The 26,300-nt window shown below is 42.0% G+C and overlaps 1 protein-coding gene across 1 annotated transcript in view; it reads right to left on the minus strand.

Annotated features, from left to right (window-relative positions):
- Positions 1–8,579: 8,579 nt before the first annotated feature.
- Positions 8,580–26,300, minus strand: part of ptprsa (protein tyrosine phosphatase receptor type Sa) — a 193,590-nt gene continuing 175,869 nt past the window's right edge. Inside the window, exons 32-37 of the mRNA XM_030049640.1 lie at positions 22,908–23,086; positions 22,014–22,140; positions 20,507–20,632; positions 15,151–15,305; positions 10,676–10,811; positions 8,580–10,509 (exon numbers count right to left, since the gene is read on the minus strand). Of these exons, the coding sequence (XP_029905500.1) occupies positions 10,441–10,509; positions 10,676–10,811; positions 15,151–15,305; positions 20,507–20,632; positions 22,014–22,140; positions 22,908–23,086 (792 nt within the window). The 3' untranslated portion in view covers positions 8,580–10,440. The remainder of the gene's footprint in view (positions 10,510–10,675; positions 10,812–15,150; positions 15,306–20,506; positions 20,633–22,013; positions 22,141–22,907; positions 23,087–26,300) is intronic.

Consider the following 26,300-nt stretch of genomic DNA (forward strand, 5'->3'; position numbering starts at 1 on the left):
GTGCGCAAGAGCAGAGCTGAAACCAAAACCTGCAGGACAGGCGGTCCTTGAGGACTGGGTTGGGGAACACTGCACTAGGGCCACTCCAGCCTGTGTGCTGTGAGATTTGTACAGTGCTGCCCTCCAGAGGCAAGCAGCCATAACTACTTGTTGTGTGACCTATGTAGCAGCAACAGTTTTGTCATGACAGGAAATAACAGAAAATTATTCAGTTCCACAAATCAAACTAAGAGATGAACAAATAAGATCAAACTTAGCCAGTGCTCATGATTTGCACAGGTCAGAGGGAAGAGCGCATCGGAAAAAAAGGACATAATGCCCCTTTATAAGATTACAAAGAAATGAGGGTTCCATGTGAGCCACAGGCACAGAAAACTTGACAGCAGACTTGGGACAGAATGTTCATATTTGTCCTCAACAATTTGTGAGGAGTTTATAGAACTTGTGTGGGAGAACACTAAATGAGCTATTATAACTGAATTACAGGATGCTAAGTATTTCTCTGTAATACTCAACCCCTGATTTATCCCAGGTAGACCAGCTGACCTTTATGTTCAGATTTGTGAGCAAAACGGGTCATGTAGTGGAACGCTTTCTCAGTTTTGAGCCCATCACTAGTCACACAGGGGAAAGCTTAGAAGACTGTGTTGTCTCAATGGTGCATGATTTTAGACAGACTGGCAAACTGCCGCAGATAATCATATGACAATGCGAGTAATAAGTCCAGAAGATACAACAGATTGCAGCACATCTAAGGAAAAGGAATCCATTGATTCACTATGTCCCCTGCACTGCCCATTCTGTAAATCTAGTCGGAGTCAACAGTGTTGAAGCGTGGCGTGATGTAGTTCGGAAATACTTTGACTTGTTGTAGTCTCTATATACTTTCACCTCCACCTCCATGCATTGCTGGGGCACAGTATTTGGGGATTTCAATGAGTGCCGCGATCTAACTCTCAAATCTCTCTCCATTACGTGCTGGAGCTGCCGTGGTGATTCTACGAAAGCACTTTGGCAAAACTACCAAAAAATCCAAGAGAGGCTTAGGACTTTGTCCACGGATGGCAAAAAAAAAAAAAAAAAAAAAAAAAAAAAAAAGGGACGCACGCTCTGAAGCAGCTACAGTTGGAGATGTTGGAGATGGCATTCATGGCCAAGTTTCGGGATACAGTATTATCAAGGTTTCAACAGACGGTGTCCTCCTTCACAGTCTCTGGTCCAGACTTTTCTGAACTTCAGACTTCAGGAGGAATAGCCTCTGTAGACGCTTTTCAAAATTGTTTGCCAAAAGTTGGGTGTCCCCTGGCGAGGACCAGGCGTGGAAGCATTTGCCATAGAGAATATATGAGCTCACACCTCTGGTAGAAGCTTACATTTTAATGAATTTCTTGCCAGCTTAGTGGATTTCTCCAAATTGACAGCAGACCACAGTCTTCATTTTGACAGATCCAAAGACATCAGTAATTTGAGCTTGATTTTTTTTTTTTTTTTTTTTTTTTTTAAATATTAAAGGCTGTTTTCAGCAGTGTTGACTGCGTCCACATACTGCTGCCATCTGCTACTCAGAATAATTTACAGTTATGGCAGTGTGAAATAAACCTTGACTGATACCATACATGCGAAAACTATGACAGCGTATTAGGACCATTATAGGGAGAAAAAAAATTACGGAGCTGAGGGAGGGTAATATTCTGGGAAAAAAAGCTGAAAAAAATTCTGAGATTATAAAGTCACAAATTTGCAAGAAAAAACTCTGAAATTCTGAGATTAAAGTCACAGATTTACAAGAAAAAAATCAGATATGTAATTTTTCGCCCCCTTACTGTGGCTCTAATACGCTGCCATAGAAAATACCCAAAAATAACATGTAAAGAAGGCGAGAAAGAGAAAGAGAAATGCAAAAATTAAACTTACACGTAAATACACAAGCAGCAAGCTGCTTAGAGATGGTAACAGGAAGCAAGTGGAAAAAAGAACAGGAGAAGAGAAGTTGAACAGAGAAGGAGAGAGAGAGAAAGACAGAGGATGAGAGAACCAAAACAAAAAGGAGAAAGAGAGATGGAGGGGGATAGGATGTTGTTGATGCTCTCCCTCCCTCTCCAACATGATTCTGTTTTAATAGTGGTGATCAGTCAGCAGTGGCGCTTCGCCTGGACACAGACAGAAAGGAAGGACTGAGGGAAGAGAAGACAGATTATTGGAAACAGCAGCGAGGGGGCACAAACAGGAGTCGTGTCGCAACGCAGATTTATAAAGTCACTGTTTACTGCTGGCAGACGCTCACACATCCACTTCTCAGTGAGCTGAAGAGGGGCTGCCTTCCAAAATGCTATGTGGGCCTTTAATGAGGGAAAATAGCAGGAATATCATCAAAGAAGATCATTTCAGCCTTGGAGATGTCAGTACTTTGTTAGCATGTTTTTCCCATTATGAGTTTTGCTTTCATATAAGTAATCCTCTTGCAAAAGGGAGTGTTCAAAAATGGATATGCGCACAGAAAAAGAAAGGAAATAAAGTAACGGTGCTAACCAAAACCAGATATGATGCTTCAGAGTGATGCCACAGCTGAAGCATTTTTGGTTCTCCAAAGAATCTTTTAGCAAGAGGTTGATTAAAGAACCATTTCTATAGATGGTTCTTTAAAGAGCCCCCAAAGGTGCCTCAAAGAACCATCAAAATTTGAAAATGTCAGCTGTGACGGGCATTTTTCACTGTTTTCTGATGGTTCATCAAGCAAGACATTAATCCATTCATTGAGAAAATAACCTGCAGATTGATTCATAATGAATGAATGAATTCATAATTGTTGGCTGCACTCCTAATTCAATGTTACCGCCACCATATAAGTCCAATAAAACTGAAGAACCTTTGGTCCTCTAAAGAACCACATAAAGTGTGAAGAACCATCCCCTAAATAAAGACGTTCTTCAACTGCTGATGGCTCTTTGTAGAAAAAGAGAGCATTTTGAAGAGCCTGTATTTTTCTGAGTGTGGGTGTGCAACAAAAATCATTCCCTCACTATGGCTGCAGCAATAACATAAAGTACAAGGAGAAATCTCTGAATACAATGAGAAAGCTCCATGGTAATGGATTAACACTGCGATGGTCTTAATGCACAGATTCCATGTGCGGTTCGACTAAAACAAAGTGTGTAAGTCGTCACTAAACAGCATCACTAAGCATATTGCATGATGGAGTAATTACCATCGAGAAAGCAAGAGCCTCTAGAGAAGACAAACACATTTCAATACATCATCTGTGCTAATCTCTGAATTAATTGAATGGAAATTACCCTTCAGTGTGGTTATCAGAATGATTGAATGCCAGCTTGTGTCCTGCAGATGGCAGCAAAGCCTTATGAGAGAACTGCTCATGAGCTAGGCTTTACTTTCCCTCTCCTCTTCTTCCTCCTCCCCCCTTTTGTCAGGCATCATGGAGAAAATAGCATTTAAGTTTTTGATATAAAGCAGCGATTTACAAATCGTCAAGTTACTGTATTTGGACAGACTAGAAGAACAATCTGTTCTGAGCATTTTTCCTCAGAGGAGCATTAGGCTTACATTTTGAATATTTTTGCGCTGTATGATATTGCATTTTTCTGATAAATAACTAGTCCCAAATATTGGGCTGATGATGACCCATCAAGTGATTTGGGTCCTAAACTGTTACTTTTTTACCTTCATTTATTTTTGTGTTGGGACAGAAAGTTTGGATTATTCACAAACTAAGAAGAGCTGTATTCCTATTTGAGTTTTCCAGACAAATACTAAGAATATTTAAGAATATTTGAATTCATAATAATTTTTGCACCATGAATGCTCAATTGCATCAACAAGATCTCTACACTGGGCTGTAATTCTCTTTGCTGAAACTGTAGGCATTTGCCAGGGTGGCCCCCTGACACCTTTACTCTTTTGGCTAAAATCCAAGTGTCTGTAAATTTCTGATTATAAAAGGTGGTCATAAACACCAAATGGCCTGTCATGAATATTTTAGAGCCCTGAATATCACACAGAAATGTCCTCTGGAAAACCACAGCCTCCGTAAGTGCCAGACACATAACCTCTACAGAAAGTGCAACACAAGGGCCTTTTTCTGCTCCTTTTCGCTTTTTTCTGTGGCCTGATTGGATTGATTTGTCATTTGCAACAGAAAGAGCTCGGCCACGGGGCTGTGGATAATCCAATTTATCGCTTTGCCATTTATTACAAATTTCTGTGGCTTTTGGGTCCAATGTCACATCGATTCGTTGATTGCTTGCTTAGCTGGGTCCTAATGAGCTGCCGTCTGAATCACTGCATAATCACCGCTCTAATTCACTCCCTCGCCTACCCTCACACTCGCTCTGTCTGCTCGCTGCTATTAAAAAAGAATGGACTGAGACAGTGCTCTCCAAGCGGACAATTAGTAACATCATCCTTGAAGCAGGGTGTCATACTGCGTATATTAGACTTTAATAAACGATATGTCTCTTCTGACTCGACAGAATCTCGTAACAGATTGCCAATTTGGGAGAGAAACCGCTCATTGGCAGATTATCTACAGTCCATCATGGACAGTAAACAGCGAGGTCTTAGGAGAGCCATTCTTGGAGCTCTTGAAATGTTGGGACACTGCTTGATTCCTCATCCCAAATTTGGAGAACTGTAACCCACATATGCAGGTGCAGACATTTTACACTGAGGTTATCAGATGAGTGGAGAACCTCAGTCCAGGACAGAGGGGAAAGCAAATATCACCAGGTGAAGATTTAGCCCAATGCCTATATCAGTCTGTCTGGGTGACATTTATCAAGCTCGAAGAAGGGCTTAGGGAAAACAAAGGGTTTGTTTGTAAAGGAGGCTGTGGCCAAATTTGGAAGGTGGATAATTAAGCCGTCTATGTGGAAAAAAGCACAGCGTCTATGTACACTTGATGAAGGGCGCAGCCATCTTGTCAAAAGAGGAAGGCTTTTACTCTTATTAATGTTTTATTTATCTTTGTATTTTTCCTCAACATGAAAATCTATCGACAGGTTTGTGTCAAATTGGCAACATACAGTCCCCATGAAATGACCTCACCTGACTTCTACTTCCTGTTAAACAGAGCAGCTTAAACAGTGACATCATCCCGCACTAGTGGCTGTACATGGAAATTTCAACCAATAAAACCTTCACAAATCTTCCTGTTTCAACAGGAAATGCAGTCCATTTCATGAGCTCTTTGAAATGCCTTCTTTTTCTTTACTTTTTTCTTTCTTTTATTTATTTATTTATTTATTTTTTAAAAATATTTTCTCTCTGGATTTTCATATATACTCTATATTTAAAATAAATTAATATAATTTTTTCTTTCTAATTATCCAGTTACATTCTGCTAATTTTCTGTAATTTTGTTGTAATTTTTTGGTCATATTTTATTTGAATTTTTCCTAATTTCCTTTTTCTTCACCTTCTGTACATTTTGAAAGAAATCAATTAAATTTGCTTAGGGTAAAATGCTCGTGGAAAAAAAGATGCAATAGGGACGAGGTAGGAACTTGTGCCAGTTATTTTGTAACTGGACAAACTCTAACAATTTTTAGGTGGAAAGTTCAAGGGACAATGGACGGCGGCCTCAAGAAATGAATGGAACACGCCCAATCAGCCACACGGTTGCACTGGATTATTTGTCTAAAAACCTGTTACAGTGTGGATTTTTCAGTGCAGGTCCCACAGATATTAATAGTTCAGCAGACGTTACTGCAGTGAATGTATCATAATTAACAAAATGGCAAAAAGAGTGGTAAGCAGGAAGGCAGGCTGACAGACTGAGAGACAGGACAGCTGGACAGACAGGAAGACAGAGTGGGTAGTGGGTAGGACAGATAAATGGCTTGAATGCAACACCACAGCCTCTCATGGAAGGAACAACACAGGTGAAGTGGTTTTCAGACAACATTTCTTTAATACAAAGTCAACATATCTACATACACAGTGGTTTTAAACCAATTATTGTTTCAGTTAGAAGTAACAGTTTGAAAGCGATAGCACTTGGCCCTCATACAAAGGAAAAATTATTTTGCTGAGTTTGGGTTCTTTTTCTTTTTGTTGGCTGATGTATGTATATGTTTTCTTCTTTTGTTGTAATTTTTCTCTTTTATTTGTTTCCCCCCTCATTTTCGGCGACATATTCCGGTAATTTGGCGGCTGTTTTCAAAAGTCTAGCATCTTTTACATGAAGTCAAAAGAGTAACACATTGCACAAGCTTCCAAAGACTTCCACAGTTTCAGTTTTGGCATGGGCCCTTTCCCAGTCTGTTGAGTTCTATCAACAAAAAAACGAAAACAAAAACAAAACAAAACAAAAAATAAAATAAAATAAAGTAAAATAATAAGAATAAAAAAAATCCTCAATTCAGGATTTAGTTCATTATGAAACATCTCAAGGTTCCCACTTGTGGAGAAAGGACGTGCTGGAGATGTGAGTTCGCAGCAAGTTTTTCTGTCGTCTTCCCTCGGTTGCATCGCACAGCTCTGTTTCACTGAGTCCTGATTTTTTTTTTTTTTCTTTTTTCTGCATCCCATAACAAAATGCTGTTGAACAAAAACACATGGTATGGTTCTATACAAGGCTTAAAATGCTCTGGGGGTGAAAATAAATCATCATGTCATGTTTCAGGGGCAGAGAAACTGAGCGGTCTGCACCTCTATTGGTGGTGACAACTGAACAATGTATGGCCTTTAGCATAGCTGTATTTGTCCATCAGCCAACAGCATATTTATGGTTTACACTGTGGCATTTTGGGCAGTTGGACAACTAGACTCTTTCTGGGGGGTTGTGGGAAAATAATAAGGAATGTGGTTGCTATAGTTGCACACAGGAGAGGAAAACAGGCTTTAAGAACATTAGAACTTTGGACATGAGCATAATCACCACTGTAAGTCCATCTTCACTTCGAGTATGAGACACTGGGAGTCAAAATGTATGAATACATAAAATCAGTCCATTTGTTTAAAACCCCTCTGGTTGCCTTAGTCTCTCATGGTGTGAGGACAGAGACCGATTGCTTTAAGGATATCAGCGATAGTTCCTCTTGTCTCCTGCAGACCTGTGTTGAGGAAAGGGCGGGAAACTTTTTGTCCGTAGTGGCCGGCGGTTTTCAAACGTCACCGGCTACATTCAGAGCCACGCTGATTGAGAATGGAGTAGGCCTTCCCAACGATGGTTGCTTAGTAGACTTAGCCAAACACTTCCAGCAGATGGCTAGTGTTGATTTCCCACCTCCGTTGAGGCCATAGGTATAGGAGCAAAGGGTGACACGTGTCCCAGTTCAATTGCTAGCAGGGGAAATTAAAGGCAGAAACATAAAGCGAGTGGTAAGTAAAGACCAGGGAGCAGGGTCGAAGAATGTTTCATGAGAAGAGAAAACAGGCTTTACAAACACCAGGAAACCGGATATGAGCGGAACCTCGATCTTTAGAATTCTGCCGTTTTTCGTATGAGATCTTGAGGGTCAAATTATACAAATACATATAATCTATATATTTGTTTATTTACAAGTATTATATTCTGGATCATAGTGGATCTCTAACAAAATGAATGATCACATTATGTCTGAAAAGAAAGGTAAAAAAAAGCAAGAAACAACTTAGAGGGATCTTCTTAAAAACTGCAGGGGTCATAGTCTGTACATGATGATACAAGGTACAGTACATCAGGATGGGCTGATAAAAGAAAGCAAAAAAGGCTAATTATGAAATTCTCCACTGATTAGATGGTTTGTGGACCAGTTCATCGACAGTAGCTCATGAAACAAACAAACAAACAAAAGAATACTAATGCCTACAAGTTAATTATAATAAAGAATCTCAACAAGGTTTAAAAATGCCTTCTCCTTATCGGCAGGGTCTACCCAGTGGTAGAAGTTAAAAATGGGGAAGGGGGAGGGGGTTCATCACCTCAATGTTTCTTAAAAAAAAAAAAAAAAAAAAAAAAAAAAAAAATACAAAACCCCATCATAATCTCATCCATGAGCATTAGGTGGTATAAAAAAAGAAAACCAATGATGAAGAGAAGAAAAAAACTAAATTCGTTCTAAGTGTTTGGATATATCTTTATATTCTGCATTTAAATATATATGCATGTGTGAGTGTGCGATATGTACGTACACATATGTGCACACGTACACACAGACATGTTATACTTAACATTTCTACAGTGAAAAAATAGAATGTCTTTCAACGTAATATGAACAAATAAGCATTTATCTTTTCCTGCTAATTTAAAAAATGTGATACAACATCTCTGTTAAAAAACTAAACCCAAAATAAAATAAAAAGTCAGCTATGTAAAGTAAAATAATAATAAGTCATCATAATACAACATTAATGTTTTCATAATGTTACAATAACAATAAGGCTTTTTTGGAAATAAGAAAAGATTACACACAGTTCTGTCCATCGCTTTGTGTGCACACCCATCAGAAACCCTTCACAGAATCCATACACCCATGTATACCAAAGTACTGACCTCAAAAATAAAATTAGGGGAAATTAGGGGAAAGCTTGATTTTTACCTGACACATACACATTAGCACGTCAGATCCAACCTGCAGTTGTTTTGGGGGCATCGGTTTCAAGTTTTTTTGAGTTTGTTTTTTTTTTTTGGTGATGTGCAAGTAACATGTATCGGAGAATGTCACTACCACATCGTGACACTTGAGCTTCAACTCGGTGGCCTATTCTAGTCACCCACAGAGGCATCATCCTGAAAAACTGGAGGACAAAAAACAAAAAGTATCTACTTTGTTTACTACCTGTGAGTGAACACGCATACCGGTGGAACTGCCGACGGCCAAGTTTTCAACCACATCGGAACTCCGTTTTGTAACTGCAAAAAGGCCTGTGCCACTCTTGAGCGTCTATCCAATGAAAGGGGTGAGGATAGAGGAGGCTGGAACAAAAAGGGTCGATTGGGGAAAAGACAATGTCATGTGAATGCTCTTTTAGTCATGGCTCCCTGGGTGCAAGCGGCTAGCAGAGCTGGCACCATTTTGTTCGTCAGTCCCCCCTCCCCCCCCCAACGTAGAGTCCCACGTACGTACGGCATACACAAGATAAGCAGCATGTTTGGTTTTAACAGAAAATTCAACAAACGAAAGAAAAAAAGAGATTACAATTTATCGTAAGACAAAAAAGTTATAAATGATGATGATGGGTGTTGGTCACTGTACAAAGAGAAAGCCCCACTGGCGTATCTTGCGCTTAGAGGCGATGCTCATTTGGTAGTTCCATCCGTTCTGAAGCCGCTGGAGTATCTCTTGTTCGAAATGGTAGATGAGAACACCAAAGCCCCGTGATGCGATGGTTCCAAAGAGAGGGGTGAATGTAAAAAATCAGGGGTCACACGGTTGCCATTTCTCCCATCTTAACCAACTGCACGATGATAGCTGGAGCTTCTCGCAACCACCAAGACTTTCCCCATATTCTGTGGTGACAGAGGCTAGAATGCACTTCCCTGGGGTACCACTCAACGGCAGCGTGCTGGCCTGACCTCCCAGGTTGCTCGGGATACTGATTCAGTATGTGCTAAGAATTAGCAATTCATCGAACGAAAGTTGTGTACAGTCTTGGTGAGATATGTGTCCTTGCTTTCTCCCCCCCCGACAACCAGTGCCTTCTCTTAGCCCTAAGCTTTTGAGAATGGGCGGTCATGTGGTAGTTACTTCAGTAGTTGGGGGTGTTTTTCCAGACAAATGAGGCGTATCACTAGTAGGACAGAGTAAAAACACTGGGTTGATTTGATATCAAATGGGAGTAATCTCGTGCTATAGTCTCATTTCCATCTTTTCTATTTTTTTTTTTTTTTTTTTATCATGTTTGGTTGACCAAAGTTTTGGAGACAATCATTTGTGTTCACACAGGCAACCACAATTTGGTCATTTCTCTAGGTATCACTCACGAAAAATGTCTAGGCTACATCCATCTGCCTCTTGCTGAATTTTGCTTCGTAACCGTCGCTTATTCCTCCATCCACTGTTGCCGTTGTAGATATTTTTGAGAAGAGAATGTCCACGAAATGTTTACAATGTCCTCCACATTGAAACACTTGAGGTAAGGTTAGCAGTCTGACACTTTGATCGTTCCCCGCCCCACAGCTTGAGCCACAGCTTTTGGTTCCTCTCCTCGGGCGATGAGGACGTCACTTTGTTTTCCTGATGATGGGCAGCTTCGCTCACTGGCGCCAAGGGTCCCTTAAGTCCAATTGGAGTTGTTATGAACCGGTTGGTTGCCTAAATGGGGCTTCGTCTTCTAAAAAATCTACAATTGTATCCCGTTTGGTGTATTTGGATTAGTGGTGATGTCGTTTGTTGCTGCTGCTGTTGTGTCATTTCAAATTTCAAGCAAGTTTCTATGGCTCAGGAGACTGGTGAGGGGGGAGACAGGACTCTGGGGAGGGGAGGGGGGCAAGATGGCTTTTTACGTTGCATAGTGATCAAAGCTTCCTAAGTACTCCAGAGCCGCTTGGTAGCAGAATTGGTATTCATCCTGTAGAAGAAAAAAAATAAGCAAGAGTTGGTTCAAAATAAAATATTTATGTATAGCATGTTTTTTTTTTATTGCTTTGTAATTAAATTTGCTGAGATGAACAGAATTAAACTGAGTTCAATTAACTTGCTGCAGCTAGGCTGTGTGTGTGTGTGTGACCTCTGACCTCAGTCTGGACCATGGCTGGCCTCTGTGTTCGAAGCATCTTCACCGTCTGGAAGATGTCGACCACGCCTTCATAGCGCATCCTCTCCAGGACGATGCTGAGGGTGATGAAGACTCCGGTCCGGCCCACCCCGGCACTGGAACAACACACACACACACACAAACACACAACATAACATAATTTAATAAGGTTGTAACAAGTATGGCCGCACAAGTTTTCGACCTCAACATGATAGAATTACCTTAAAACCTCTTCAACTCTGCAAGTCCTAGCGGTGGCTTGGCCATTACAAATGCATGCTGTGTGGCTGACCTTTGCTCAAATCCACGGAACTTTATTTTAAACACAAGTGGAGATCCCAAGGTTTCCAATGATCCCAAATGATATGCCATTTGCTGCTGAGTTACAGGGAAATGTCTAGAAAATGATGACGTGCAGAAATATTCTATTTGATGTAATGCTGCAGCAATAAATCATGTCTGATTTGAACTCGTCACTCAATAAAAGCATTTTTCCTAAGCTTTGAAGTTACTTAATGGAATATTTAAGGGGAAATCACAGCTCAAGGGGTTAGAACCTAAACTCTGGTATACAGCACGACTATATGCCGTGCTGCCTGTGTCTGTAGAATATCACTGTATGTTACTGGGTATTGCATGTCTTGCACTTCTTCCTTGTAATGCCTGAAGTCTTCCAACCTCTTACCATGTGTCAGTAAATACTTTTTGTTGTATGTCCACAACAGCGAAACCCAGACAAATTTCTGGATATTAACAGTTGTAAATAACAAAGTGACATAAAGTAACTCTGACTGACTCTAAGTTCTACCACCGGCTACTTGGCACTAAACTGCTACACTAACAGGGCAGCTCAAAATGGATTCAGTAAAATACATGTCTACCAACCAGGCCTGTTTGTTGTCAATTTTTACTAAGAGATAGCAAAGATCGAACTCCCGCATGTCCAGCATTTTCTTTGGATTGACATTGTGATTTGATGCTGCCTATATGGAATCAGGTGTCCAGATTTTCATTCGGGCAACAGGGCGTCTCAGTTTTAGGGGTTGCTGGTCTTCTTTATTGCAGCCCCACTTTGTGATCTGGGTCGATAAGATGTGATATTGTGACACTTTTTTTCTTTAGCTTGAAGCCCCAAAGTACAGCCGTCTCCTGTGACAGCTCTAAATCAGGGTGCGGGGACGATGACAATGGCAAGGGGGAAGTCTCGATGCGAGGAAAGCTGCGAATCCACTTTGATGTACCCACCCACCCACGTCCTTGCTGAACACAAAATGAACCCCCCGCAAGCATACATACATGCACACATGCAAACAACTACGCATTTCTTTCTTTCTTTTTTTTTTTTTTTGCCTCATTAAAGCCCCTCCCGTACGCTGAAAGCCTCTCCCTGCCACTGCTCTCCAGAAATAGGGTCTGAGTCTTAACTCGGATCCTGAAATACTTGAGGGCTGCCTCTCTAAGCTGCTTTGCTGTGAAATGACTTCCACTTCACCAATGGAACAATAATTGATATGACAACAGATTTATTTGGGCTCCTTCTACCGCCCGATGCTATTTCGCTTGGATGAAGAGCGAAGATGATGGTGGGTTGTAGAAATTCTGTGTGTGTGTGTGTGTGTGTGTTGGGATGGGGATGGGGGTAAAACTGAACTTGGAACAAAAGCCTACCTCTATTGTCATCTGACAACAAATTGAAAAGATAACTCAACGAGCGAGCCGAGCTTCTGAGCGCTGGTATGATATTGAGCCCAAGCCCCTTGATAGCCTCTAGACGCAGAGCGAACCACCCAGCCACCCACTACCACCGACCCCCCACCCCCCCCACCCCACTGCAGTATTACTGCAACCCAAAGCCTCTTCCCTGAGAGTCGGTCACAGCTTGTCACATGGGCTCTTAAACTCAATCAGAGCCCCTCTCTCTTTCTCTCTCTCTCACTCTCTCTCTCTCTCTCTTTCTCTGTCTCTCTCTCTCTCCTGGAATAGATAGACTTTCCAAATCTGAAGGCTTGCCGAGCCGCTGCAGAATGAGAGGATTTGGTGTCCCCATTCACAGGAAGTAATCAGGCAATTAATGACAAAAAGCATGTGGGTCTATTAGATAGCGGCTGAGGAGGGAAGACAGTAGAGGAGGGAAGAGATGAGTTCGGGAGAGAAAGAAAGGGAATCAGGGAGGACGGATGGAAAGGAAGGGAGGGGAGGGGGGGATTAAGAAACAGACCGAGGGATGACAGACGGGTAAGTCGGGTGACAGGAGACGAAAGGAAGGAGAGAGAGAAAAGGAAGGCGTAAGCTTTCCACTTAGAGATGACAAAGCCTGAAGGAGTGGATAGAGGGAGTAAGAGCAGCGGAGACAGAGCAAGAAGCTGACTAAATATTGTTGTCCATGCAACCTATTTTTCCTAAATCAACTGAAGAGATTATTTCCAAAGTGAGATCTGTGCCTTTTCTCAGACCTAATGAATGATATCACAAAAAAGGACATGAGTTACCTGTAAACAATGTAAGAATGTTAGCTGGGGGCAGGGGCGGATCTAGACAAATATTCATGGGGTGGCATGGAGACTCTAAGGGGTGGCAGAAATATATATGATTTAATACCAAATGATCACCTATATCAATATTTGCTAGGAAAACCCCCAAATGAGGATATTTAAACTCAGAAACATTCCATTATTGTGGTACATGAGTAAAGCATTGAATAGAAAACCAAAAGGTGGCATTAGAAATATATATTTTTATTTATTTATTTATCTATTTATCAACCCCTTAAATAGTGAGAGTGTCATCTCTTGCTGCATTTACTTGCACTCAGACATTTGAGTTTCGTAACAGCGAGTTTCCGAACAGCCATAATTAAAAAAATAAATAAACTGTCTGAAACTGGGGTGGCAACTAGGGTGGCAAGGCATTTTTCTAGGGCGGCAGCTGCCACCCCCTAGAACCGCCTATGGCTGGGGGGAAGTCCACCTCAGTGGCAGGAGGCTAACAGTGGGACAGCACCACTACTGTCCTACATAACAGCTAGGGGGGAGCGAGATGATATCACATTTTTCAAAACGGATGAACTATCGCTTTAAAATGGTTAGCAGCTAACTTAAGTCTGTGTTTTATATTGTAAAAACATGAAACTTGAGGTGAGGATCTTTTTCCTCATAACGGATATACTGCGTTTTAGAAATGAACTCCTCAGTTGATCCTCAGATTATAAGCAGCACCTGCCCTTCGCTAACAGACTGTAGGCTTGTTCTTCCATTACTCTTGTCCTGCAATATCGCCTGCAATAACCAATCCGTTATCCCTAAGACAGCTCGCTCTCCTTCCAATAATAGCCCTGCAGGAGCAAGGAATAACTCAGTCTTATTGGAGCTTCCCTGACACAGCTTACAACTCCCAGAGGGCATTTGCTGGCTCATGACATCATTGCTTTTTAACACAGGGGCAGGTGATGTCATGTTTGATGATGTCACTGTATTTAATGCATTCGGCAAGAAAAAGTGTCACCTATAATGAGAAAATGATTAATAATATGAAAGGTACGCCTATTACAGCATAGTGATTATATTAGGAGCTGTTTGGTCCTCGGTCAAAACAGACACATTTTTTAAAGGTGGAACTGGCTGTATTGTGAAAGAGTTGAGGATTCAGTCTGAGTTTCTAAATGCTAATAAAGCATATAATACAGAGGACAAGTTTATGCATCTCTTTTGAAGGAACTTGCCAGAGATTTGCTTTTTCCTCTAATCTCACACAGAAACCTTGAAAGATGCTCATTGTCCAGCAACAAAAAGCAACTCATTTAGATGGAGTCTCATCCCCCTGAAGGTCCATTGTTGAACTGAATGTGAATGATCCTCAGACTTGGCCGTCACCACTACCAAATAATGGTTTCTCCCTAAGTTCTGCATGTCAAGTTAATGACAAAGGTTACCTTGGAAGATACCACTGAGGTGATAAAAATGCATCACGGGGGGATCATAAAAACCAAAAAGAATGGCCGTATCATTTCATGCGCCTCCCCTTTGCAAATGCCATGCCACATCGCGGCCTTATCAATTATGGAGGAGATGGGCCTGTGGCGGTGCAGTGGCAGTGCTCTGCAGTGGCAATAAGGAGAGAGGAGAGAGATTGCGAGGATCATATCTGATGACGCCGTTAGGGCTGCACTGCAGGAGGTGCTGCACTGCAAAAACATCCACCTTAAGAAGTGATTTAATCTCATCTTGAGATTAAATCGCCTTATTTTTCTTTCAGCAAGCGGAAAAGTTGCAGGTGGAGTTCAGTTTTAAGTCAAACATGTGGCATTGTCTTCACATACAGAATATCGCTGCGCTTTTTTCTAGGAAAGGTATAGAAAGAATTGAGGTTTTAAATGAAAAGTAGCTTTTTATGGCCGTTTTATCATTCTAAATGATGTTCAGTTACCTTTTAAGGTGGATATTTATTGGGGGCACTTACCTGCAATGGACAGAGATTGGTCCATCCTGTCCAAACTGCTCCTTGGTTTTATGCACCTGGCCGATGAAATCGATAAATCCCTCCCCGGATTTGGGCACACCCTGCTCTGGCCAGTCGGTGAACTGGAACTGCCTCACTGTCCTGGACTGGCCATCCTGAAAATATGGAGAAATAGGAGGGAGGGATGGAGTGAAAGGAGATGCCGACCAAGCAATGGGAAAAAAAAGGGAAGAAAGCATGGGTGGGGAGATAAAAGGGTGGGGAAGTAAAGGAAAAGAAAGTGGGGTTAGTGAAGATCGTTGTTGTGAAGTATTCCTGCAGTCCAGTGAAACTCAAGCTCTGACCTCTTTTGGTAACAACTAGGAGCATTTTCCAACAACACTGATGTTCTGAAGTTCTGAACAGATTTACATGAAACGTTGTAGGAAGGTTGGTCCTGAGACAAAAGCCGATTCAATTTTCACACCAGTTGGCCGAAACATACAACAAGGACAAACAGAAATGCGACTATGAGCGTGTTGCAATTCGCCTCATTCACCACGCACCATGTTTGGTTAACTGATGTGACGCGGGGGATTAGATGTGGAAGTGCCATAGACTCCAATGTTATAACTCCGCTATGAATATACTATTTCAGTAGTAGTGAATGAAATGACAAACAGGTCACACTTTAGTAATTTCAAAATCCTTATTACATAGGCGGAGTTTGCAGGGGGGCAGGGGTGGCATTGCCCCCCCTAGCGTCTGAAATGTGTCACTACATTGAGTCAAAAATAGGTCCAATATATTTTTTTTCCTGTATACATATCTATAAACATTTAAGCAATGCAATAAAATAAGATTATTTTCAGAAATAAATCTGAATTACATTATGTTTGGTATTGTAATAAATAAAATAATAATAAAAACTCCGCCTGTGCCTTATTAAAAGACTTCAAATGTGTTTAATTTCATGGTTTTCATGATATAAAATAAAGTGAATGGAGGCAAAGGTCTGCTCTGCTGAGTGCACCATCTTCCTCAGGTCTGTCTAGCTGCTGCACACGGAACAACACCAGTGTCGCTGCTTCAGCTGAGCTTAATGCATGGGAATCAGATCCGAGCAGCTGATGAAGGCAAACACTGGATCAGTCTCCTTGGAGGGGGTCTGCACTCTACTGTGCACGTTTTCTTTTTCAGGTCATTTTCTGTTAGCTTATTTGTAACTTTTCTGATTTTCTCATCACTATTTTTTCTGTCTTTGAAAAAAATCAAATGAATTTGCTCAGTTTTCAAAGGGTTAAATCCTTCCTTCCTACAAGAAATCTGATGTCGATCTGACATTCAACCTGTGATTTTAGCAGTTATGAACAGTTTTCTTTTTTTTTTTTCAAACTCTCCAGTAGTTTTTTTGCTACTTTGGTTACTGACCTTTTGAAAGAAATGAATTTGCTTAGGTTTCAAAGGGTTAGTGAGACCACTTTGTGCTTTTTGTGGCTTGAAAACAAAGCTCTTTAGACTTTGTCTTGCGATGCCGGTGTCCTCGCTTGCAGCATCACCTTGACACTGAGCGGCTGAAAAGGTTCAGTGGCAAGGCGAGGTACGGGCCTCACAGTTAGATTTGAAACCAAGGCATCTCGGCACCTAGCAAAGTAATCGTTGAGTCATTGCTATTGATCGACAACCCTATCACCCCCACAGATATATTATAGTCATTTTGTGCTGTAGGGCCGTAAAAATCTTCCTTATTGCCCCTTTAAAATGAAATAGACACTGCTGACGCCCATCTAGAGTGTAACTGTTTGGAGTTCTGAGACTGTTTTTTTTTTTTTTCTGGATGATGACTATGACATAGAGACAGAGATGAATACATACACACAAACAAAACCGCGCACACACAGCCTCGCAAAAACTCTCCTCTCTCTCATCCTAGCCCCCCTCTAAGCCAATTGTCTCTCCATTTTCTCTCCTGTTGTTTTTTTGTGTGTGCGGTGCAAGTGGGTCCCAGTTAAAGCTAATCAATAGTGTATCTGCCGTGACAGGCGTCTTCTCCCGGACACCATGTTGAACGGGATAATCCTGCGATCTGATCGATGGAGCGGCCTGACAGATGAGTGGAGTGAGGGAGGAAGAGGGAGGGGGGAGGAGGGAGGAGGTAGGGATTGGACGGCAGACTGAAGAGCATGCTTCACAGAAGGTCCCTCGAAACGATTTCAGCCTGTATTGATTCTTAAAATTGTGTTTTACTTACTTAAAACAAGTGAGAAGAATTTCCCAATGGTGAGATTACTTCTTCCAGTGCAATTTTTTTTTTTTAAATCACGTGACTTTTCAGAACTTTCAGAGATTTCAAGATATTAGCTGATTATCATGTCCTAGACTGCCAAGTCAATACTTATTTTCTTCTAGAGACCAATCTTCTCAAGTCTTGAGAGAGAGAATTTCTCAAGAGCAGAGAAGTGTCTGTACATTTTGAGATGGGCAAGCAGCTTCATTTTGTGCAGTTACTTAAGACTAAGGTTGGGGGTAACGTGCTACAAAGTATGTGTTACAAAGTAACATGTTAATATAATCCCATCACTTTCATCTGTAACAAAGTAATGTAACATGTTACTATTTCTAAGTAATCACATTACAGTTGCAAATCAAACAATTGAGGCATTACTTCAAGTTTCTGCTTAATGGGCAGATAGAAATAAACAGTCTAACATGTCCTTATGCAGCCGCCTGACCTCTGACCTCTCGCCAGTCGTCACTTCACTTTTGCTAGAGTTGCTGTGGGGGAGAGGACAAAAAGGCAGAGCAGTCTTCAACTTTTGAGGGCTGGAGATATGCACATGACTGAGAATTTGTTGTGAGAGAGGAGAAGAATGTGACGGTTAAGTGCAGAAACAACTCTCTGCTGCTGTGAGCACAACATCAAACGGGCTGCTCTTCACCAGCTTTGCTGTTGGCTTTGTGCTATTACTTTATTAAAGATCCTAAAAGAAACATCTTGTGTATGTCCTCCATATTAGGAAGGGGATTTGTGCTGATACGTGGGCAGATATAAGGTTTAACCTTATATTGTTAACTCATGACAGAACGCATCTAAGGTGATGTTGCAAAGTAACACATAAGTAATGTGACAAATTGTATCACAAAAACAAATAAAAAAGTAAAATAAAAGGTGTTTTTCCGACCAGAAAATCAGCAAAAATCTCCTCAAATATAATAAACAAACAAATAAATGAGTGTAAAGTGAATTTTGCCACAGTAAGAGGGTCACATAAAAGCTTTCCAGATAGCTCACCCATGGGCTCCTGTGTTTCAAAAGACTGAGACTAAATGCCAGATTCATGCAGTAAAGGTGTTGAAAGTGAGGGTCTCCAGACTCAGCTGAACACACTGAACAGCAGGTCCATCCAGGATCTCAGGGTGTGTGTACACATGAGGGCAAGATGGGCGCGATTCTCATGTGATTGGTAGTAGCAGCCCTGGTTTGTGATGATAGCTACCCATCCCCCTGAGAAGCTGCAAACACCCTGGCTGGCTGAATGCTGGGTATATATAGAAGGATATGTCTAATCTGTCTATTGTATGCTCTGCAGTATCCCCTGCACTGTATGTGCAGGCCTGCTGGCTCTTGTTGCAGAACGCTCTGTGCTGCTACCTTACAGAGGCTGTTGATGCATTTATGCAACACCGCCGCCAAGACAAATACCTGTACATTTTGCTGCACTTGACAAATGCACTGATTTGGATTGTAATAGGCTAAGCTCCCCATACCGACTTGCTTTGTACAACAGGCGTGTTTCACGTCTCTTCCCCTCTGTTTCATGATGCATCGCATGTTCTCTTTCTTTTCCTTGCCTTTGTTTTTCATCTCCAAAACATTTTGCCTCAGCGGGTGGATTAAAAATGAAAGAGGGGCAAAGACAACAACACAATAAAGCAAGCGCACGGAAGAAAGAGAGAGAGAGAGAGAGAGAGAGAGAGAGACAGAAAGAGAAAGAGGAAAATTTAACACACAACCTGAGGGCCCACGCGGTGTGTCAAATTGTGTGATTAAATACGTGACTGGCTCGCGAGACGGGAGTGTTGAGGCGTGGAGTCTATGCTATTACTGCGCACGGGCATGTGACGTGTATGCACGCACACACACACATACACACACGCGCACACACACACACACACACACACACACACACAAAACAGAAACACATCCCCTTCTATCCGTCCCATGCAATGTACAAAATGCCTCTCCTTAACTCTCTCCCTCACACACACACACACACACACACACAAGTTGTTCTATGTGACCCTAAATAGACATGAGTTCTGTGTTCAGGGTACATGGAACAACAGAGTGTGTGTATTCATGATTGTGTGGGACAGTGTGTGTGTGTGTGTGTGTGTGTGTGAGAGAGAGAGGGCTAAGGAGAAGGATTTTGCACACTGCATGGGGTTGGGTGTGCAGGAGAATGTGTATTTGTGTGTGTGTGTGTGTGTGTGTGTGTGTGTGTGTGTGTGTGTGTGGTGACGGAGTAGCAGCTTAAACAGCATTTATGGTTAATCTCCCCGTTGGGGCTGGTGGGGGTGTGGGTATATTGTAGTTTTTATTTTGTTTTCTTGTAATTTTTTCTAATTTCTTGCAAATTTGGGGGTCATTTCCTGTTAATTTGCTCATAACCTTTTCCCCCATGGGTTTGAAAGAAATAAAGTGAATTTACTTTTAAGTCAACAGATTAAATGTTTGTGAAAGTCTAATATTGATCCAGCATCACCGATCTAACGTTTAAATATATCATATTAATAACTCGATTTCTTTTAATTTTCAGGTTATTTTCTCACTTATTTTATGGTAAATTTAAAAAAATGGCACACCCACAGACAAAGCCACAGGCACGATGTCACTTAGCTGTGGGCCAGTTGTCCACGGGAAGAGGAAAAACAAAAACACATCATGAGACAAAACTAACGCAGAATTGCAAAAAAAAAAAAAAAACATCCCTACTGGCTGTTTTATAACCTTTATAGCATTTAATTATTAGGTTTTTTTTTTTCAGGTACATTTTCGTGATGCTGAGTAGCATGAGCACAAACACCATACCTGAGTGTTTGTTCTTTCTCGCGTTCATCTCATGTTCATCTGTAATTATGCCGCTTGTTTGAGATAAGTGCTGCGGCGGGATGTGTGATGTTTGTTAAAAGCACTTTATGAAAAAAAAAAAAAAAAAAAAAAAGTCTTAATCACACCCACCACCCACTCAGCTGCCCATCTCATCACTGAACATGAGCCCACCCACACACACTACAAACACACACACTCCCTCCCCTCGCCACCCACCCGCAACCTCAGTCATCACACACACACACACACCCAGCTCGCTCTTACCCTGGCGTCTGTGACCTTGAACTCTCGGAGGATGTACTGGGGCATGTTGTACTCGGCCATGGGATCCACCACAAAGTACTGGTACCTGGCAGAGCGCTCGGCCGGCCAGTACTGGTGACACTTTTCCTGTTCGGAGAGAGGGAGACACGTGGAGCGGGGTATCAGACTGCTGAGAGCTCTTATGACTTCATGCATAAGTCGTATGTGACAAAAAAAACATGTAAGGATATGAAAGCATCATATCTGCACTGATTCTATATTATGTGCTCCTTGAGCTTTCCATTGAATGCCGAGTGATCCGACTTCCCAGTTGGAACTTCCCACCTCCGTGCTGAAAGTGTTCCATTCATAGAAATGAAATAGGGTAGAACAGGCATTGTAGAGCAAAACTGTAGCACAGCCATCTTCGAGGGACCGATTAAATGGAAAGATAATTTGGCTTGTGCCGAGTTTTAAACTTGTTGAGATGTTGAACATGGACAAATAGACGCTGATTTGTTAAAATGTTCACTTCTGCGCTGTACTGTAACCTGACAATTTCTAGTGAAATTAACCAAAATCGAATTTCCTTAATTTCTTTGAATGGAAAATATACATACTGTATTTCACCAATTTATCGCCCGGGCGCAAATAGCCCCCTGGTTCTTATAAACGCCTGGGGTCTGCACCCATTTTGCGTATTAAACGCCCACCCGAATAACCGCAGGGGCGATTATTTGCATTATACTGAGGTAACCCAAAATAAGGCTATTCAGCTTATTTTTGCAGAAGTAAACAGTTAGCTGCACAATAACTGTGCAGAACTTCTGTTTTCTGTCAAAATAAGAGAGCTAGCTAACGTTAGAAAAAAGGGTGCACCGTAATCTTAAATCGACCGACTATAAATATGTTGGACAGTAACTGTCATCACAATAATGGCCTGTGCAAAATTAAATAAAGGCCTGCAGCGAAGAGCCGCCTGGTTCTTTTAAACGCCCGGGGTCCAAGTTGATTTTGCGTATTAAACGCCCGGGTGATTAATTGGGGAAGTACGGTATACATAATATACATGGTAACACTTTACAATAAGAGTACAACAATTAACGTTAGTTAACGTTTGTTAATGCTGTAATGGTTAATTAACTGTTAGTTAATGATTATTATGGCATTTACTAATGTTAATAATATCTACAATAACCCTTAAATAACATATAAATTAATACCTTAGCATGAACAGCATTAGTACATGATTCTTAGACACATTAGTTAATGGTTAGTTAACTGTTACTTCATGTTTATTACCTGTTACTTAATGTTTATTACAGCATTAACTAAAGTTAATTGTTGTACTCTTATTGTAAAGTGTTACCATATACATAATAAATATTATTACATGTAATAAAAATATAATTTAAAAAATACTGCTAGTTTGGCCTAAGAAGATACTTTTTAATTCTTTTTTTTCTGTAGAGTTCTTCTCAGTGTCTGCAAATGTGTGTGTGTGTGTGTGAGTAGGTGTGTGCCGTACCCGTCCCATCTCTCTCAGTTTGGTTAACATGACTACGATGGTGGAGTTGTTCTCCCAGAGCATTCTCCAGAAGTCTTCTGTAGTCTCTGCCAGAGGGCCCTGTGTGGCGATGTAGGCCTTCTGTTGCCTGCACAGACACACACACACGCACACACACACACACACACAAAGAGAGAGAGAGAAAAACACAGATAAGATGGATCAGTTTTCAACCATCGCTCCCTGCAGCCACACATACAGCCATTAGGCTTCTATTATCAATCAAAACAACTTTTCCTCTACTCATACTAATTCCAACAACTGAGCTTAAAGTTGAAAAAAGCTAATATCAAAGAGTACCAATCCATTGCTTTTACTGAGCAATTCAGACTTATTTTGGGGATCATTAGACATAAAAGCAATGTGAAGAAGTTTGCCGTGTGAATAATAAAGTATCTTGCGTCCTCATCTCACCTCTGAATCGCATCCGACTCTGCTCATATCTGCCTGCTCTCTTATCTTCAAGTTCAACCTCTTTTCCCAGCTATTATTCCTCCTATGTTTCCCTCGCTCTTCTCTATCATATATAATCATCCTAGGGTCACAGGGGATATTGCTACATGCAACAACAACAATAATAACATGATACTTAATCCCTGAGGGAAATAGACTTCTCACTTGGGAGACAAGATGCCACCCTATAGTACAACATCTTTTCTTTTATTCTGTTCTCTCTGATATATTTTTGTTTCGTTACATATTGTCTTGGCATGCTATGTTTGCTTATTGGAGCCCCTGGTGCCCAGTAGATCACCTGCACTGATCTGGCCTCAGGTGAGGTTATGCAGGCCCAATCCCAGTGTCCAACCTAAGCCCCGAGCACTGATCCCCGACCAGCCTCACCCCATTTCTTACCTGTATCCATCGATGAAGCTGGCGTTGATGTAGTCGGAGCCTTCGAGGCCTCTGATTGGCTGCAGGCAGACGCGCGTGGTCTCGTAGGGCATGATGTTGACCAGCCTATTCTTGAACTTGTTGCAGGGCAGGTTGGCACTGATGAACCGGGACGTGTGGGCCTTGGAGTTGGCCAAACGCTGGAGGTGGGGGACGGAGGGATGGATGGATAGATGAGGGGAAGGGTGGCAGGAAGGACAAGGGGGAAATGGATAAAGAAAGAAAGAAAGAAAGAAAAAGAAAGAAAAAGAAAGATGGATGATGGGAAAACAGCAGAAGTAGAAATAGAAGTAGTTGTAGAAACAAAAGAAAGTGTGAGCGTAGAAAGAAAGGAGTGATGTAAAGAAGAATGGAGGGATTGGAGGGAAGAGGAGGAGGGAATGAACAAATATAAGAATGAAAGGAGGAAATGAAGAAAAGAAGCAAGTAAGAAAGGGGAAAAGGAGAGGAGCGAAGGATTTGAGAGGGAGGAAGAAGAATGGAATGGAGAATAACAAAGAAGAGGAGCATGAAAAAAGTGCAAAAAGAGAGAAGAGGAGATGAAAGCAGGGAAGAAAGGAAGGGAGGAGAGGAGGGGTGGGGCAGGAGCAAGATAGGAGAAGACAGAGAGAGAATGTTAATGACACAAAGACCTCAGTCAGATCTGATCTGAGCCGCGCTCTACCGACAACGGTGGAGATTCAAACGGACAAAAATGCAGTAATCAGAAAGCAAAAGATAGACTTCAGCCCTTTTTCCTGTTAAATATTTATTTGTTAGTTCACAAATTATGAATTTATGCAGGGTCAGATGCAACGAGCAAAACAACAGCACACAGCAGGGCTAACAATCCTCTGGATCAAGTTTCTATGAAGCAGAAAACTCAAATATCTCCCCGGCTTCGAAAAGTGGGTCACCACCACCTTCGATAATGATGGTGGTGGTGTGTGCACACAGAAACGGACTAACCCGGTGATGGTCAGACACACACACACACACACACACACACACACACACACACACGTACATAGATATATTGTAATGATCCAAATGAGGAGCTGTACTGCTACATCATCATCATCATCAGAAAGACCTCTGTGTGAGTTTGTGGGTCAGCAAGTCTGACTATCGTCTCCTCTCGGCCTCAATATCTCAACAGTGTGTGTGTGTGTGTGTGTGTGTGTGTGTGCTTGTTAACGTTTGCCTATGGTATATGGATACCCTAGCCAAAGCCTATTTAACACTCCATTTCTCCATCTTTTCCCTCCCCCTCCCTCATATCATTGCAATCTCCTCCACCTTTATTTTCCATTATGCCTTGTGTCCCTTCTCTCTCTCTCTCTCTCTCTCTCTCTCTCTCTCTCTCTCTCTCTCTCTCTCTCTCTCTCTCTCTCTCCCTATCCTCTCTTGTGCCCGTCTGTCTTTGGCCACTTGGAGTCAGGCCAACCCCTCTCCTCCTCCTCCATCCTCTTCATCCCTAGCTCCTGTCCTCTCTTTGATCTGTTATTCACAGAGGTACCTGGAAGGGGCTTGAGATGGCCTGGCAGTGCTAAAGAGGCCCTCAGCTACACCACCAAACACCCCAGGGAGGGGGGGGGCTGCTGCGGCTAACGCAGCCAAACCTGGCAACCCATCGTCCAGCAGGGCAGAGAAGCACCTAGGGTACTGCTGGTGATGGTTGCCAGTTCTTTCTCACTTATATCAGTTCAGCTGGAAGGTAGAACTGCTGTATGTAAAGCAGGGATGACGACTTTTGGTGTGATAAACTGTGGTGTGTCTGTTTTCTGGTGGCAGCCGGTGTTGGCAAAATGTGCTATGATCTCTTTGGCACTGGCACAAGCTGAACTGGGCAACGCAGGACCCAGTGAATCTTTTGAAACTTTTAAAAGTGAGCATGTGATTCACAGGTCTAGAAGCAGGCTACAGCCAAACACCTTCATCAGGGAGTGCATGTTCTGAATAAATGCGTTTTATTACACTGCAGTCCACTTTAAAGAAAACGTTTAAAACTGCATTGAAATTTTCAGTTGAGTCAAAATGGTCTTCTCGTCAATCAACGCTCAATTTTGCATAGTGCATCTTCATAGGCAAACATCACCAAACTACTGTAGAGCATTAAGTTGTTTTGTATGCATTACAGTATCATACACTCACACTGTGCTTATAATGCGTCTCCTGTGCCCTGTAATCCTTTATGAGTGCCACGTCATGTAAAGTGTTCTTGGCATTTCTATTTCAAAGTGAGGAGTGCCTTCATCCAATTGTTACTTTCGGATTCCTTTGAAAAGCCTGTTGCCGAAGCATCCCAGTAGTGTTCTCCTGTTTTTTTTGTTTTTTTTTTTGTGTGTGAGTCGTGATTTGTACATGATTTGCCAGAAAACAAGCAATACTAATACAACTTAACAACACTTCTTTTTTCCCCTTACTCATTATCCCTGCAGAATTCCTCTCAATCAAACCAGTCACAGCTAGAGCCTGTACAGATCTGTTTGCCGCCTGAGAATGACAACAGCCTCCACACACACACACACACACACACACACACACCCGCCCCCCGTCCCTATGGTGCAGCGTTCTGCCGAGTCACTTCCTCAGTGCCGAGTTAGCATACAGTCGTCCCTTTGTTCATTAGCCGAACGTCCCTCCCCCCACTTGCCCTGCCATCCACCCCCATTTGTCATCATCAAGTATTAATTACTTACCACCCTCCCCAATCTTCCCCCCACGCTCTCTCCCATCCCGCCTGCACTGTGGACGTTATTAATCCCCGTTCGACTCCCGACGCCGGCTCAGCGTTATCTCTGTTACAGATAGCATCGGAGATTCCATCACCATTTTGCACTGGTGGGTTGAAAAAAAAGTGTCCGAAAGACACCAGCGCCGTTATTGTTTGGGTGGCAGCGGGGGGGCCACGTTGATGAATGGCAATGCAAAGATGACGAACGATTTGAGAGTGAGCGTGTCGCGCGATTCAAGGTCAGCAGATACTGACTGCAGGGATGGAGTGGGGAGAGTGTGTAGTTATGAAGTTGATGACTGTTAAGATCTCTGACGGCGATCGCTGCACATGTTAGGCCGGGGCGTGCGTGCCGGCCAGCTTCTTAATCGTCTGTTTCGCCAAGAAATCACACACTCTTTCTTTCTTTCGAGTTTAAACTTAAAGCCACGCTGCTTTCAGCCAAAAATCTTTTGTGTTGTGCCCACTGGATTCAAACCAATTTCTCTTTACTTAAGCATATTATTCCAAATCCACCAAATGAATGATGTGCCCAAACAGTGGAGGGCTTAAATATTTCCATTTCCTGGCTTTCGCAGAAAAGACAATAATAATTCCAGGAGTGTGTGCCCAAGTGATTAAATAACTGAAGTGAAGCT

This window comes from Myripristis murdjan, chromosome 4 (genome assembly GCF_902150065.1).
Source record: "Myripristis murdjan chromosome 4, fMyrMur1.1, whole genome shotgun sequence".
Classification (NCBI taxonomy): domain Eukaryota; kingdom Metazoa; phylum Chordata; class Actinopteri; order Holocentriformes; family Holocentridae; genus Myripristis; species Myripristis murdjan.